The sequence below is a fragment of the Microcebus murinus genome, chromosome 12 (assembly GCF_040939455.1).
Source record: "Microcebus murinus isolate Inina chromosome 12, M.murinus_Inina_mat1.0, whole genome shotgun sequence".
Classification (NCBI taxonomy): domain Eukaryota; kingdom Metazoa; phylum Chordata; class Mammalia; order Primates; family Cheirogaleidae; genus Microcebus; species Microcebus murinus.
The window spans coordinates 47732920-47748145 of NC_134115.1; the positions used below are offsets into that span (position 1 = coordinate 47732920).

Consider the following 15226-nt stretch of genomic DNA (forward strand, 5'->3'; position numbering starts at 1 on the left):
AGAGGATGGTTGTGATCAAATGAGATAAGGCTACCAAAGCACTTAGCACAGTGTCTGTGACATATAAATACTCAGTTATTTCATTACCAAGGCAGGTACTGAGTTGACTGGTGAAATTAGAGGCTCAAAGGGGGTGTGAACAGACTTGGGCCCTCAGTACTTGGGTACTTCATCCCAGTTGTACTTTACTGTGTAGCCAGCAGGTGGCGACATTGACCGCATCTTGGCACTGCTGGCCTCCATCTTAGCGGTCCAGCCCCCTGGAGTGGCAGTGCTCAGTTGCTACACTTGTGTTGTCCCTTGCAAGAGATGGGTTTCCATAAACAACCAGAGCCAGTTGAGTGACTGGATGCGCTTGCCTGCAGATTATTCCAGTGCCAGAGATTCCCTCCTGACCTTTCTGGAGAGCAGTAGCCACTCTTGGCTTTCATGTCCAGTGCTGCACATTCCTTGCTGAGGGCTCAGTTGCCACCTGCCTGATGCAGGCTCGCCATGCAGCCAGGGTGGTGTGGACTGAAGCTGGGGGTGAGCTCAAGGACTCTGGTTAGCATTTCTTAACTACTACTGCATTGCTGGGCTAGCTCACCTAAACTGAGAGGGTGGCTCCGAACAAAGTCGTGTTGTTTGGCTTCTGTATAAGAACCTACAGGTCCAGTGTTGCATCCAGAGTCTGAGAGGCCATGGCCCAGTGAACATCCAGAAACAGCCAAGTCAAAGTGGTAATAGCACAAAAGTGAACATGTTGTTGAGTAGCTGAATCCCTAAAGAGTGGGCTGAGAGCAATTTCAGAGTCAGCAATTCATGTCTGTGGCCCAGGGTGGGGACAGGTGCTGGACCATGCATTAGCCTCCCCCGACCTGCAGTGCTTCAGAGGTACATGAAATGAAGGATAAAATGGAGAAGCCAGGTTAGAGGAAGGGTTAGGATGCATAAAAGTGTGAATTAAAAAAAAAATTCTATTGAACTGGCATGATTTAAATGTATTGACTTAAGTGAATACGTCTGTTGATTTAAAAAATGCGGGTTAGTCTTTTGCCTATGTTACTTGACGTGAAATACGTAACCTCCTGTGGTTCCGATAATGTACCACGAGGTGGCGCCAGTGTCAAAAACTGGCTTATCCACTTAAGCAAATTATGGGGACACTTTTAAAGTCCCAAATTATATAACCATGTGATGGGAAACTGGCAGAGTTCTTCAGTAAAATCTCACTAAATTGCCCGTATTTTCTTATTTTGCTGGTTTTTTAGGAAACTGAGGGCCAGAAAGGTGACCATTTTTGCACGCTTTGGTAGAACTCAACTTGTGTAACCTGACATGGAAATTATTTAATTTATATGTTCAGTTCAGTTAATTCTTAACTCTGGAATTTTTTCTCAAGAAGTTACTTTCTTTTATTTAGTAGAAATTTTACGTAAGTGATGGGAGATTTAAAGGTTTTCATTGAGAGGGGCTTTTTTTTTTTTTTTTTTTTTCTTTGAGACAGTCTCAAACCTCTACCTGTTGCCCCAGGTAGAGTGCAGTGGCATCACTCAGGCTAGCTCACAGCAACCTCAAACTCCTGGGCTCAAATGATCTTCCTGCCTCAGCATCCTAAGTAGCTGGGACTACAGGCCTGCACCAGGATGCCTGGCTAATTTTTCTATTTTTAGTAGAGAAGGGTCTCCAAACTCCTGAACTCAAGCCATCTCCCCACTTAGGCCTCCCAGAGTGCTAAGATTACGGGTGTGAGCCACTGTGTGTGGCCTTCATTCAGAGTTTAATACAAAAAAAGAAAAAGACACTCGGGTGACTGTCCATTAAGTTTCTGGTAAAGTGTCATGTCTCTGGCCTGTGACTGATGAAATGCTTTCTCCTTTAAGAAATATCAGGCCAGAGAAAGTTTCCCAGTGATTTCAGTGATTCAACTTTTAGTGTTAACAGTTTAGTTAATATTTATGTATCTTTGTAATTGTTCTTGTTTGTGTTTCTTGGTCATTGTTTAGTTTAGATTAACTGTTAGAGGGTAGTACTGGGTTTCTTTAATGCAGATTAACCCCTGAAGACAAAGACTTTCAAGATAATCTATGAAAAATGCAATATAACACTTGAGCTTAAAAAATTATGACTACTTTTGAATTACTTGTTTATACTTATGTAGATCTCTGAATTTACTGTATTTGCAGTATACATAAATATACTATATATGTTTACTGTATGTAAACATGAATTTGCATACATATCTGAATCATGATTTGATTTCATAAATATATGTGAGAGTGAGTTCTCATGCATTCCCTTCCAGGTCTGTAATTCCAGTGGCATAAGAAAGAGGATTTCTCGTTTCTTTATTAAAAGGGGTAGTGAGAAGTCATTACCAAATGGATGTACCTAATATTTTATATCCCAGTATCTTTTGAACATTCTTTATTTCATAGTCCCGTAGATTTGGTGGAGAAAATAAAATCTGTTAGAAAGTACTTTCCACAACCACATTTGCTGACTTTCAGGTTTCATTTTCTAACTCAAGCTAAAGTACTCTTCTGTGCTTATTTGTAATTCGAACAGTTTGAAATAAATGTGATATAGTCCAAAAAGGTGGCCTACGTTTTGATTTTTTTTTTTTTGAAAAAAAGGCAAGTTTCAAATGTTTTCTGATTGTTGTTTAGTAATTTTCGGATTTTTAAAAAAACAACTAGGGCTTAGCAGAAATACAGATGAGCATATGAGTATGAAGAAAAAATGAATTTGCTTAAAATAATTTTGTTTCTAATAAAACATGACCAAAAATGATAAAAATCTTTTTTCTCCATCTTTTTCTCCTATAGATTGGAATAATAGGTGGAACAGGCCTGGATGATCCAGAAATTCTAGAAGCAAGAACTGAAAAATATGTGGATACTCCATTTGGCAAGGTTAATAACCAATTAGTGGGGACATGTTTGCTTTCCTGTTTCTCCTTGCTGGCTTGGTTTTTAAGTCAAAAACAAATTGCTTGTTTGTGTATTTCTTTTAGCTCAGGGCCATCTGCTGCAGACAGAGAGAGCCGGGAGTCCTGCTCCTGACGTTGGGCTCCGTCAGCTGGGAAGGCGTCCGTAGGACGCCTCGGACTTCACCATTCTGAGAACATGGCTTGAACAATCACTCTCAAATTCTGTTGCTAGAAGCCAGACACTCATTTCACACATAGCAACTTTCGTATTCAAATCAGCTTCTAATTTGGGGCCAGTAGGTCACACCACAGAATTGCAGTGGTCCCCAACCTTTTTGGCACCAGGGACCGGTTTCACAGAAGACAGTTCTTCCACGGACCCAGGGGTGTGGTGGGGCGTGCAGATCTCAGGTGGTGATGCATGGCCCATTTCCCAACAAGCTACGGACTGGTACTGGGCAGCTGCCCGGGGGTTGGGGACCGCAGATTTAGAGGACAGTCTGATGACTAATAAGATGAAGTATCATCACAAAGTGGCATTTGAGTGAGCATTCTGAGTGAGCCCTGGCTCAAAGGAGGATTATCTGGGGAATCCAGAATACAGTTGACATTACTTAAATGCATAACTGAACTGGAAGTAAGACAGTCTTCCTTTTCTAGGAGAGGCTGCTAGTTCTCCAAGCCCCTGCGCCACCCAGCCTAGGCCAGGGTGAGGATGTCTACCTTCTCCTAATTCCATATTGCTACTTCCTGATGTAGCTCTTCTGATCTTCCTGTGAGATCTCTGCATCTGGCCTTTCCAACCAAACCCTCCTTTTCAGCCAAGTTCTTAGGTTGACCTCGTGTCCTCTAAGTCCTGCTATGATCTTGTCGGCCCACTTTCCTGACCTCCTTGATTCTGAGGGCCTTTTAAGCCTCCTTTGCCTCACATCATTCCGTGGCCATCTCAGACCTGGTTAACACAAGCAGACAGGTCCCATGCTGAGTTCTTAAGTGCACCACAGTGGCCTCTTATCCTTTCTGCCTTTCATACTCACACCTGTTCTTAAACCTGCCAAATACCCTTGATACATCTAAATTTGACCAGTCTACCATCAGAGTCCCCTGGGGTACTTGCTACAAACAAATCTTACTGGATGGTACCCACATGGGCACCCAAGGCAAGCTTCTGAGTCCTGTGAATCTCCATGCCTGTAGAGAGCTTGGTAAATATTGATCAGATGATCATGTCGATATCAAATAATAGCCTTTTCTGTAAGTTGTATCCATGAACTCCACGTTTCCTTGAATCCAGTTGTAGCTGAACAGTTTTAATTGCTTACATACATGTTTTCAAATTCCTGAGTTAAAATATAACCATTTTTCATTGTACGCAGCCATCTGATGCCTTAATTTTGGGGAAGATAAAAAATGTTGATTGCGTCCTCCTTGCAAGGTATGTTTTCTTGTTTGTTTGTTTGAGCTTTCTGATTGTTACTACTAGAGGAGCATTTAACTTTAATTTTGGAAAGAGGAATCATACAGGTGTGAGTTTTTATGTGTTGGTGTAGTTAGACCATCTTAGTCACCTTTATTTACCATGTGTGGTTTTGGGTAAGTTATTGACTTAAGAGATCAAAGATCTTCATGCCTCCACCTTGGACTGGAAAACTAGATCAGGTATCTAAGGTTGAAACTCTGGTTTTAGTCCCAGCTGCAAGAGGAAATGTTTCCTTTTTTCCTTTCTAATGATCAAGATAAAGAAAAACAGTGCTTCATTCATGACCCCCTGTTAGTAGTAGTTGTGTATTTGTGGAAAGTGGGTTACTCGTACTGTCTACACCATTGTTTTCTTGACGAGGCTAGTGCTGCTCCATTATAATAGAGGAGGCAAAAGCATTTTTTATCACAGTTACAAATCAGTCAAACTATATGTGTTAGTTTTCTATTGCTGAGTAACAAATTACTGCAAACTTTGCAGCTTAAGATAGCACACATATGTCACAGTTTCTGTGGGCCAGGAGTCTGGCACAGCTTAGTTGGGTCCTCTGCTCGGGGTCACACAGTGTATACTCAAGGGCTGTGTTCTCACCTTGCTCAAGCTTATGTGGTTGTGGCAGAATTCAGTCATCATGGTGGCAGGACCCTCACGGTTGCAGGACTGAGGCCTTCAGCTCTTAGAGGAGGTCCCCATTCCCTGCCACATGGGCGTTTTCACAGGCAGTGCACGCAGTAGCAGCTCGCTTCTGCAAAGCTGGTAGGAGACTCGTGTGCCTGCTAGCAAGGTAGGGCCTACTGGAGGGAGTGACTTCCAGCGCCTTTGCCATATTCTAACGGTTAGAAGCAAGTCTTGGGTTCGCCCACACTTTTTATACAGGGCATAAAAACAGGGACCATGCTAGGATCTGTCACCCTATATTTTAAAAATGGAAGTGGCTTCTTAGAATCCACCAAATCTAAAGATGGTCAATGGGGTGGGTTTCAGGAGACCTCCTTTGTTGGTCTGTGATCATTGCTACAAAGTCACTTAATTTTTTTCTAGGCCCTAGGAGGAAACGGTGGTGTGGTACGCACTTGTCTGCCATTTCTCCTCTCCTTCTCTTAGGCACGGGAGGCAGCACACCATTGTGCCTTCCAAAGTCAACTACCAGGCGAACATCTGGGCTTTGAAGGAAGAGGGCTGTACACATGTCATAGTGACCACAGCGTGCGGCTCCCTGAGGGAGGAGATTCAGCCCGGTGATATGGTTATCATCGATCAGTTCATCGACAGGTGAGCAGCATCTAAAATGCTTTAGGCCCTTGGAGCTGGTCGCTCCCAGCTCAAATGGATGATATATGGGAACCAGGGGAAGAAGGGGAGGGCAGGGCCACAGACTTCCTTTAAGCTTTTTATTGTGAATGTTTTTGTTTTTATTTTTTAATTGACAAATAATAATTGTGTATTTTTATATATGTATACATTGTGTGATTTGTCAGGCTAATTAATATATCATCTTGGGTTCTTACCATCTTTGATGGTGAGAACATTTGATTATTACTTTCCTAGCAACTTCGAAATATATAATACATTGTTACTAACTGTAATCACCGTGCTGTACAATAGATCTCAAAAACTTACTCCTCCTAACTGCAATTTTGTGTCGTTTGATCACTATCTCCTCACCTTCCCCTGGTAACCACCATTCTACTCTCTCTACCTCTATAAGTTCGACTTCTTTAATTCCACAAAGAGGAGAGCTCTTGCAGTATTTGTCTTTCTCTGACTGGCTTATTTCTCTGAACATATCCTCCAGGTTTGTTCATGTTGTCACAATTGACAGAACTTCCTTCTTTAAGGCTAAATAGTATTCCATTGTATAAATATTCCACATTTTCTTTATCCACTCATCTGTTGGTGAACATTTAGGTTGCGTCCACATATTGGCTGTTATGAGTAATGCTGCAGTGAACATGGGAGTGCGGATATCTCTTTGACATGCTCATTTCCTCTCCTTTGGATGTATATGCAGAAGTGAGATTGCTGAGTCGTAGAGTGATTCAGTTTTAATTTTTTTTTTTTTTTTTGAGGAAACTCCATACTGTCTTCCAAAATGGCTATACTAATTTATATTCCCACAAACGGTGTGTAAGTGTTCCCTTTTGTCCGCATCTTCACCTACACTTGTTCTTCATCTTTTTGATAATAGCCGATTCCGACAGGCGTGCTATCTCACTGTGGCTTTAATTTTCATTTCCCTGATGATTGATGGTGCTGAGCAGTCTTCATATAACTGTTGGCCATTTGTGTGTCTTTTGAGAAATGTCTGTCCAAGTCCTTTGCCCATTTTTTAATCGGATTATTTGTTTTCTTGCTATTTAGTTATGTTCCTTATATATTTTGGATATTAACCCCTTATCAGATGTATACTTTGTAGATATTTTTTTCCCAACCTATAGATTGTCTCTTTGTATCGTGGGAGTTTTTAAACATATGCACAATAGAATAATCATGAACTCTGAAGTTCCTAATTCTCTGCTTTAACATGTATCAGTTCACTGCAATATGTAACTTAAAAGATGAGGACATTTTTATTTTTAATAAAAGGATAAACTAATGTTTTCTTAGTTTAGTATTATATATCTAGGCATATATAATTTTCTCTATTGCCTCATGAACTTTTTTTTGTTTTTACAATCAATTTATTCAAATAAGGGTTCAGAGAAGATCTCTCATTACACACATGCACTTTAATAAGCCGTCTAGTCTGGAGGATTCTACCCTCTTTGGCCTTTTTTGTTTTGGCTTATAGCACCTCCCCACATCCTGAGTCTTACTGATTGCATCCTTAGGTGTCATTTAGTGTCGTCCCATCCCCCTAGCCCCGGAGACCTGCACAGAAACCAAGTTTGAATTCTTGGCAGGAATCCTTCCTGCTGCATCATATCAGGGTCATGTAATGTCTGGTTTTCTCTTCACGGTGTGATTGATTAGGTGGCTCAGGTGCTGGGGTTTTTGTCATTTAATGGCACAAGTAATGTTCCCTTACCAAAAAAGCCAAACAGTAACAGACTGCCAATTTCTTGGGCCTCTCCTGTGTTTAGAAGTAGTTGAAGAACTCACAGGGGAAAGTGATGGTCTCTAGAATCTCTCCCTTGTCCTGCTCTTGGTAGAAATAACTGCCTCTCAGTTGCTCTGGATGGAGACAAGAGCCTACTGGGTAAGAGGGCGGGAGGAGTAAGTACTGTAGTTAAACCATTTGGTGGCTCCTCTCTCAGTCCCCCATCCAGTCACCCTAACTAGCACCTCAGTCCATCCTGCTCCTCCCTCTGATCTTACTACTTCCAAAGGCTGCTTCTGCCTCTGCTGAGGGAGAGAGGGTTATCCAGGCCAGTTCTGTGTGTATTCTGTCTTTCAGAGACTCATACAGTTTCTGGTCCGTCACAAACATTTTTGACTATTTCCTGATGGAATGAAACTATTATGAAATTGTTCGTTCCATAGGTCAGAAATGGCTGAATATCAGCAGTTTCATGGGGTTCAACCTAATAAATAGTGGGGATTGAACTAAAATTGTTACATGCCCCTCAGCCTGCCTTTATCCCCTACAATTTATTTGTACACTATATATTTATTATTAATATCTTTCTTCTAGAGCAGCAGTCCCCAACCTTGTGCATTTTTACACTGTAACTGTAATGTGTAATGAAATAATTATACAACTCACCATAATGCAACCTCTCTGCTGTTGATGATCTGTATGTGCAGCCGCTCCCCGGCGCTAGCATCACCGCCTCAGCTCCACCTCAGACCACCTAGGCACACAACCTAGCTCTCTCGCATGTGCAGTTCACAGTGGGGTTCCTGCTCCTACGAGAATCTAATGCTGCTGCTGACCTCACAGGAAGCAGAGCTCAGGCAGTGATGCCAGTGATGGGGAGTGGCTGTAAATACAGATGCAGCTCTGCTCACTCACCCAGCACTCACCTCCTGTGCAGCCCAGTTCCTAACAGACCACCAGGGGCCAGTACTGTCCTTGGCCTGGGGGTTGGGGACCACAGCTCTAGAGTACAAGCCATGTGAGGACAGAGACCCTCTCTGTCCTCTTTGTACCTTATCACAACAGTGCCCAACCCATATTTGCTCAGTCAGTATTTTTTTTGAATGATTTAATAGGCATTCAAAGCAAAGGGTAGGCTATTGGTTTGTGTTTAGGAAACATCTTGATCAAAATCTCTAGGGCTGTCAAAGTCCATGTGTTTTTGGAGGTCATGACTTAAGGAAGTGATTATAATATTGTTTAATAAAGCAGAATATAAAAACTCTGTATTCAGAATGATCCACATTTATAAAGTGGTATAGATGATACTGGAAAGAAAAGTCGGAATTGGGCAGTCAACCTAGGATTACTTTGTTACTTACATGGTATAACAGTACATTACTTTTCCCAGATCAAAACTCAACATGTTGGCCAGGCGTGGTGGCTCACGCCTGTAATCCTAGCACTCTGGGAGGCCGAGGCGGGCAGATTGCTGGAGGTCAGGAGTTCAAAATCAGCCTGAGCAAGAAGGAGACCCCGTCTCTACTATAAATAGAAAGAAAGTAATTGGCCAACTAATATATATAGAAAAAATTAGCTGGGCATAGTGGCGCATGCCTGTAGTCCCAGCTACTCGGAAGGCTGAGGCAGCAGGATTGCTTGAGCCCAGGAGTTTGAGGTTGCTGTGAGCTAGGCTGACACCATGGCACTCACTCTAGCCTGGGCAACAAAGTGAGACTCTGTCTCAAAAAAAAAAAAAAACTCAACATGTTGTAAATGTAGATGTTTCACATACTGGCTCTTGCAAGAAAGCAGTTTGGCCAGAAAGATGGTAACTAGTAAGACAATAGGTATTGCTATTAGATCAGGTTTCATTCTGTATTGGTTCTTAGCCATGCAACCATAAAATCTTCCAGTATCTGTTTTGTTTTTATAAGCCAAGTGGATAACCTGCCTTCCTTTTTTTTTTAATTTTTGAGAAAGATTCACACTCTGTTGTCTAGGCTAGAGTGCAGTGGGCTGATCATAGCTCACTGCAACCTCATACTCCTGCCCTCAAGCGATCCTCCCATCTTGGCCTCCCGAAGTGCCAGGATTATAGGCGTGAGCCACTATGCCCAGCTAACTTGCCTTCATAATGTTTCCTTGGAAAAGTTAAAAGTCTCTAACCAAGTACCTTTTATGCGGTCGAGCATGTGTTAACATGCTGAATAGCTGGGTGCCATTATTGAGAGTGTGGGCTGGAGGCTCCACTGGTTAACAGGAGGAAGGAACTGTTAAAAGGATCCCCAAGGAAATATCATTTAGCATAAAATATCAATTTGATTACATATTACAGTGATTTTTGGATATATGAGGTTAGATAAGATTTTAAAGCCAATTTTATCTGTTTCTTTTTTACTTTTTTAATGTGACTACTAGAAATTTTAAAATTACATATGTGGTTCACATCATATTGTTGTCAGATGCATCTGTCCCTGGTTGAGCTGAATGGCTTCCAGTTAACCAGCCTTGGGTATCATGTAAATGATTTACCATGTGTTTGAATGTCTCAGAGGGCAAGAGAATCAGAACTTTTTTACTTTGTGGCCACTACCCTATACATGTCCTGATGGCACATTTCTTAATAGAGTGAATCTTGGTATGTTGAGGCAGGCACCTGATACCTCCTTTCACTTGATGGTGTCACCAGGCACAAATGGTCAGCTAAGGGCTGTGCTATTTTTAGTCTGAGATTCCCATACCCATACCCACTGCCTCAACTTGGTTGATAGAACTGTAACATTCTGTGAAGCTGGCCAGTATATTATAGAACTCCAGGGCAGAGGCAGGAGCACTTGATCAGGAGGTTTCATCTTGGCTCTGTTTGGCTTTGGGCAAATCACTTCACCCACCTGCATGTCGGTTCCTTCTTCAAAATAGAGGATTGAACTTTCCCCAGCACTGCCTACATGTCCTCTTTAGGGCCTGATCTAGAAACATACACTTGACCTATTGCCGTAACTTTGCCAGCGTATTGTCTCAGAAAACATCCTCATCCTGAAGTGGTCTTCAGAGGCTGGAGAGATTGTTTAACAATATGGCTATTTTTATCTTATAGGTAGCAGAACTTAAAGCATGTTGTTTTCCCAGTACTCAGCGTAAGGGGGTGGGAGGGAACCAACCCCGTCTGTACCATGTGATGCACACCTTAGAGCGCGTTTAGATTTAAGAGTGACAGGTGGCTCCGATTTTTAAGGCTGTTTTTAGAAACATTATATTTCTGCTCCAGTAACGAAATACATCCTTGAGAGAATCTGACATGACTGGAAGCTCTTTTAAGAAAATGGGGTTATTCGTTTCTGAAAATCATGTTTTTTCCCTCATGCCACATTCCAGCCAGTGAAGTTAAAAGACCTAGGCTTGAGAAAAGAGGAGTCCTGGGTGTGACTGTCCTAGAGAAAGCAGGTGGAGAGTGCAGAGGGTCCGGGTGTGTTTAAGTGTGTGCAGTCAGTCCTTGTGTCTGTTTCTCAGACACGCAAGGAAATGCTGAAGCATTTGAAGTTAAAATCACCATTTTTCGTTTGTGACTAGGGCATCTGTAGAAAGCAAAGTATATGTTGGTCTAGAAACTTAAATACCAAAAGAATCTGTTATCTTTTTCATTTTCCCATTTTTGCACAGTGACAGGTTTCCTGGTTCTTCCCTTGCCCTGGACTCTGTGTACAACGTTCTTCTTCACAAACCAAACAAGAAAAATCAGAAAATAGGAATTCATACCAAGGACATGTAGGTGGCTTGTCCACAGCAGGCTTCTTCAGTGCCTTGTGCCTCCTGCTGTACTGGGTCTGATTAATCCATTTCTTTTACCTTATAGAAGGTCCCCATTGTCACAGCCACAAGTCATTTGGCATTGAGGATAAAACATGGTTAAGACTGGGATTTGTTCCACTTCTTCACAGTCATTAAACAGTTCATTTGAACTGGAGAAAGAATTGACATTTTGTCCTTAAAGAACGTGGTCAGGCTATGTATACTTAAAAAGAATCTATCAAGGTATGTATTCCAAGATTCATAATTTTGGGGGTTCTCTCGTTTGTAAGTGCTGGGGACACCTGGCTCTCGCTGTGTGACCTATGGGGAACTGAAGCTAGATGTTCTGTAAGTGGAGGAGAAAAAAAAAAGACTTCATAAGGAAGTCAAAGTAATTTTCTCTCCCCAGAATCTAGTTTCGCTATGTGCGGTAGGGTCAGCATTCTGAAAGCTCATCTTCTCTGACGGTTCCAGTTAGGCTTTTTAGATTGTTTCTCCATTGGTCTTTGCATGTTTGTATCCTGGCATCTTCTTGTCTTCTGTGTCTATTTGTCACTGTTTAGGGAGCAGCTGGGAGAGACTTTTGTCCCCTTACTTGCTGATTGGTTCTACGGATACCACTTCCTCTAGTGGAAACTATTCTGTTAAGCTGATGCAAAAGTAATTGCGGTTTAGCATTGTTGAAATTAGCCGTTTGATATTGGAATATATTCTTAAATAAATGTGGTTATGTTATATATTACTTTAATGCATATTTCTCGCTTTATTTTTTTTGCTAATGACTTTTTTGCTGTTTATTTGATATTTATTTTAGACTATGGAAATGATGTTAGACAGAAAGCAAATTCTAACGATTTTCTTATTCGAGTTCAAAATGGGTTGTGAAGCAGCGGGTGCAACTCACAACATCCACAATGCATTTGGCCCAGGAACTGCTAATGAGCGTACAGTGCAGTGGTTCAAGAAGTTTTCAAAGGAGATGAGAGCCTTGAAGATAAGGAGCACAGTGGCTGGCCATCGGAAGTTGACAACAACCAATTGAGAGCAGTCATCAAAGCTGATCCTCTTAGAACTACATGAGAGGTTGCCAAAGAACTCAACGTCAATCATTCTACAGTTGTTCAACATTCGAAGCAAATTGGAAGGGTGAAAAGTTCAATTGATAAGTGGATGCCTCATGAGCTGACCAAAAATCATCATTCGTCATCTTCTCTTACTGTACACAACAATGAACTATCTCTTGATTGGATTATGAGGTGCGAAGAAAAGTGGATTCTCTATGACAACGGACGACCAGGGATGACCAACTCATTGATCTGAGAAACTCCAAAGCACTTACCAAAGCCAAACGTATACCAAAAGAAGGTCACCATCACTGTTTGGTGGACTGCTGCCAGTCTCATCCACTACAACTTTCTGAATCCTGGCAAGACCATCCCATCTGAGGAGTATGCTCAGCAAACTAAAGAGATGCACCAAAAACTGCAACACCTGCAGTTGGCTTTGGTCAACAGAAAGGGCCCGATTCTTCTCCACGACAGTGCCCAACCACATGTTGCACAACCAACACTTCAAAAGTTGAATGAATTGGGCTACAAAGTTTTGCCTCATCCACCATATATTCACCTGACCTCTTGACAACTTTTGCAGGGAAAATGCTTTCCAAGAGTTCATGGACTCCCAAAGCATGGATTTTTACACTACAGGAATAAACAAACTTATTTCTCATTGGCAAAAATGTGTTGATTGCAATGGCTCCTATTTTGATGAACAGAGATGTGTTCAATTGAGCCAGTTGTACTGATTTAAAATTCACTGTCCAAAACCTCAATTTCCTTTGCACCAACCTAATACAAAGGACTTTAAGGATACAGTTTCCCGTTTTGAGCCCTAAAGTGGTGCACAGGAGTGGTTTCTAAGGAGATTTTTGCCATTGGAGCAAAGCAAGACTGTTTTCCCATAGCTGCTTTTTTCAGAAAGGCATTTTGTTGTGTCGTCTTCTTTTCCTTGTGGTACATGATCCCTCCATTTTCTAACCCAGTCATTGTTAGAAATGTCTATAGATTCGTGTCTGTATGTGCAAACTGATGATAGGGCCTTTCTTTCGCCCCAAACTGCTAAATTTCCATGCCATGCAAGGTACATGGCAGAGGTTTCCAGCAATTTGTACACTGACCTTCTTCCTCTTTATTCCTTCAGATTATTTATTATGCAAGTATAAAAAGGAACAACTATTAATAGATCTGTAAACTGTTGAGAAGGGTGCTCACGTTATATTAAGTTTAAAAAAAAAGGATCAGAGCTGTAGGACCTACTAAACTGCATGGATCGCTCTCAGAGATATCTCAAGGTGAAACTGTTGTGCCTGAGGCCGGTGGTTAATGCCTCTGCTTCAAGAAAGCAGTGAAACAAGCCTTGGAAGTCAGGACATCTAAAACATTTCCTGGCTCTGTCCTCAAATTCCTTTGTCACTTAGTGTCCTCATGTGCTAAGTGAGCGTGTTGGATTGATTCCTAAGGTGTCCTCCTCCTCCAGATTATTTCTTCATTAACTTATTCTCTTGCTAGAAGAACTGGGAGAGGCTTGGGTGAGCTTTTGTGTGGCGTTCTTACTCATCAGGAAAGTCCCACTCTAAACACACAGTGCTTGCTGATCAGTTCTGTCAGCTTATTTCCTTCTCCCATAGAGAGGCCCTGCCTTGGGCTTCCCCCATGATGTCACAGTGCACAGCAGTGGGCCCTTGGGCTAGGGCCGTGCTCTGAAGTCAAGTATGTTGTCAGTGTCTTTGCACCTCATCTGGACTAAAAATAGTGTTCTATGGTAAAGAATTGCACAGGAAGCCTTTGCTTAGCCCTTCCCCTCATCCCTGTTAGCAGCTGTTTTTAACTCCTGTTCTCACGGCTTCCTGCCGATCTCCCTCTTTCTCAGCTGAGACTGTCACCCCCACCTTTGTAGAGAAAACAGAAGCTATTAGGCATTAACTCACCTTTTCCCTTTGCCTTCCCTTTCACCAGTTACTTGCATCCCCCTTTGTCATCTTCTTGCCTTGAATCGGGGTCAGCTACCCCTGTATGAGATGTTCATTCTTATGTTCTGTTCCATAACCTAGTTCTGTTCTTCTTACCTTCTGGCCATATATCCTGTAATTAAAAATGCCAACTACCAGTTTCTTAGTTCCTACCAGGTGCCACAGTCAGTTAATCCCATTTATTGCATACAACAGTAATTTCCCCATTTTAGAGTTGAGCAAATAGGTCCTTACTATATTTCAGACATTGCTAATTATCACAGCTCTGGGAGATATCTAGAGCTGTACCTTATTCCCATTTACAGGTGAGGAAACTGAGGCCCAAAGAGATTATCGTCACCACCTGTGTCAGAGCAAGGACTTGTTTTCTTGTGCTCCTGCTCAGCATGCTGTTTAGCAAGACTTCATGAAAAATAATAGAACAGAAGGGAAAGTGTGTAACCTGTTCATGGAGCTGTTTTTCCTCATTGGGGTATAAACAACCATGGTTGTTTCTCCTTCCTCTGGCACCATAAGCAATGAGGGGCACTCATGAGACAGGAGTGGGAAGAGCTTAATGTTGTTTCAAATCCATAACTTTGCGGTTCCTTCTGGTTCATAGGACAGACTCACCCCACTTCTTAACCTGTTGCCTTCTGCTGATGTCAAGATTTCCTCTGTCTCATCGCTGTCCCTGAACATTAGTGTTGGACTGTTTGAATAACCTTTTAAGTGATGAGAGTGGAACCACTTCTCTGAAACCATCTTTCTTAGGAGAAGCTGTTCTGGTCTGCCAGTAAAGTAATTGACTCACGTTCCTGCATGTTGGGGCTTGTGGGCACAGACAGGTGTTTGCTCTCAACTTGTTTGCCACTCTGCATTTCCTCAAAGGAAACACTAACAAATGGCTATCTTTAGGCTGATTTAACATCTAGATGCAAGAAACAACCTGTCAGTCAATACTTCTCTGGGCTTTTCTCCCCCTCTGTGTCTGAGAGTTCCCCGTGTTCTTTCCTT

At 42.0% G+C, this 15226-nt stretch overlaps 1 protein-coding gene across 1 annotated transcript in view; it reads left to right on the forward strand.

Annotated features, from left to right (window-relative positions):
* Positions 1-15226, forward strand: part of MTAP (methylthioadenosine phosphorylase) — a 39440-nt gene that overhangs the window by 8299 nt on the left and 15915 nt on the right. Inside the window, exons 2-4 of the mRNA XM_012769781.3 lie at positions 2808-2894; positions 4288-4346; positions 5496-5663. Coding sequence (XP_012625235.1) covers positions 2808-2894; positions 4288-4346; positions 5496-5663 — 314 coding nt within the window. The remainder of the gene's footprint in view (positions 1-2807; positions 2895-4287; positions 4347-5495; positions 5664-15226) is intronic.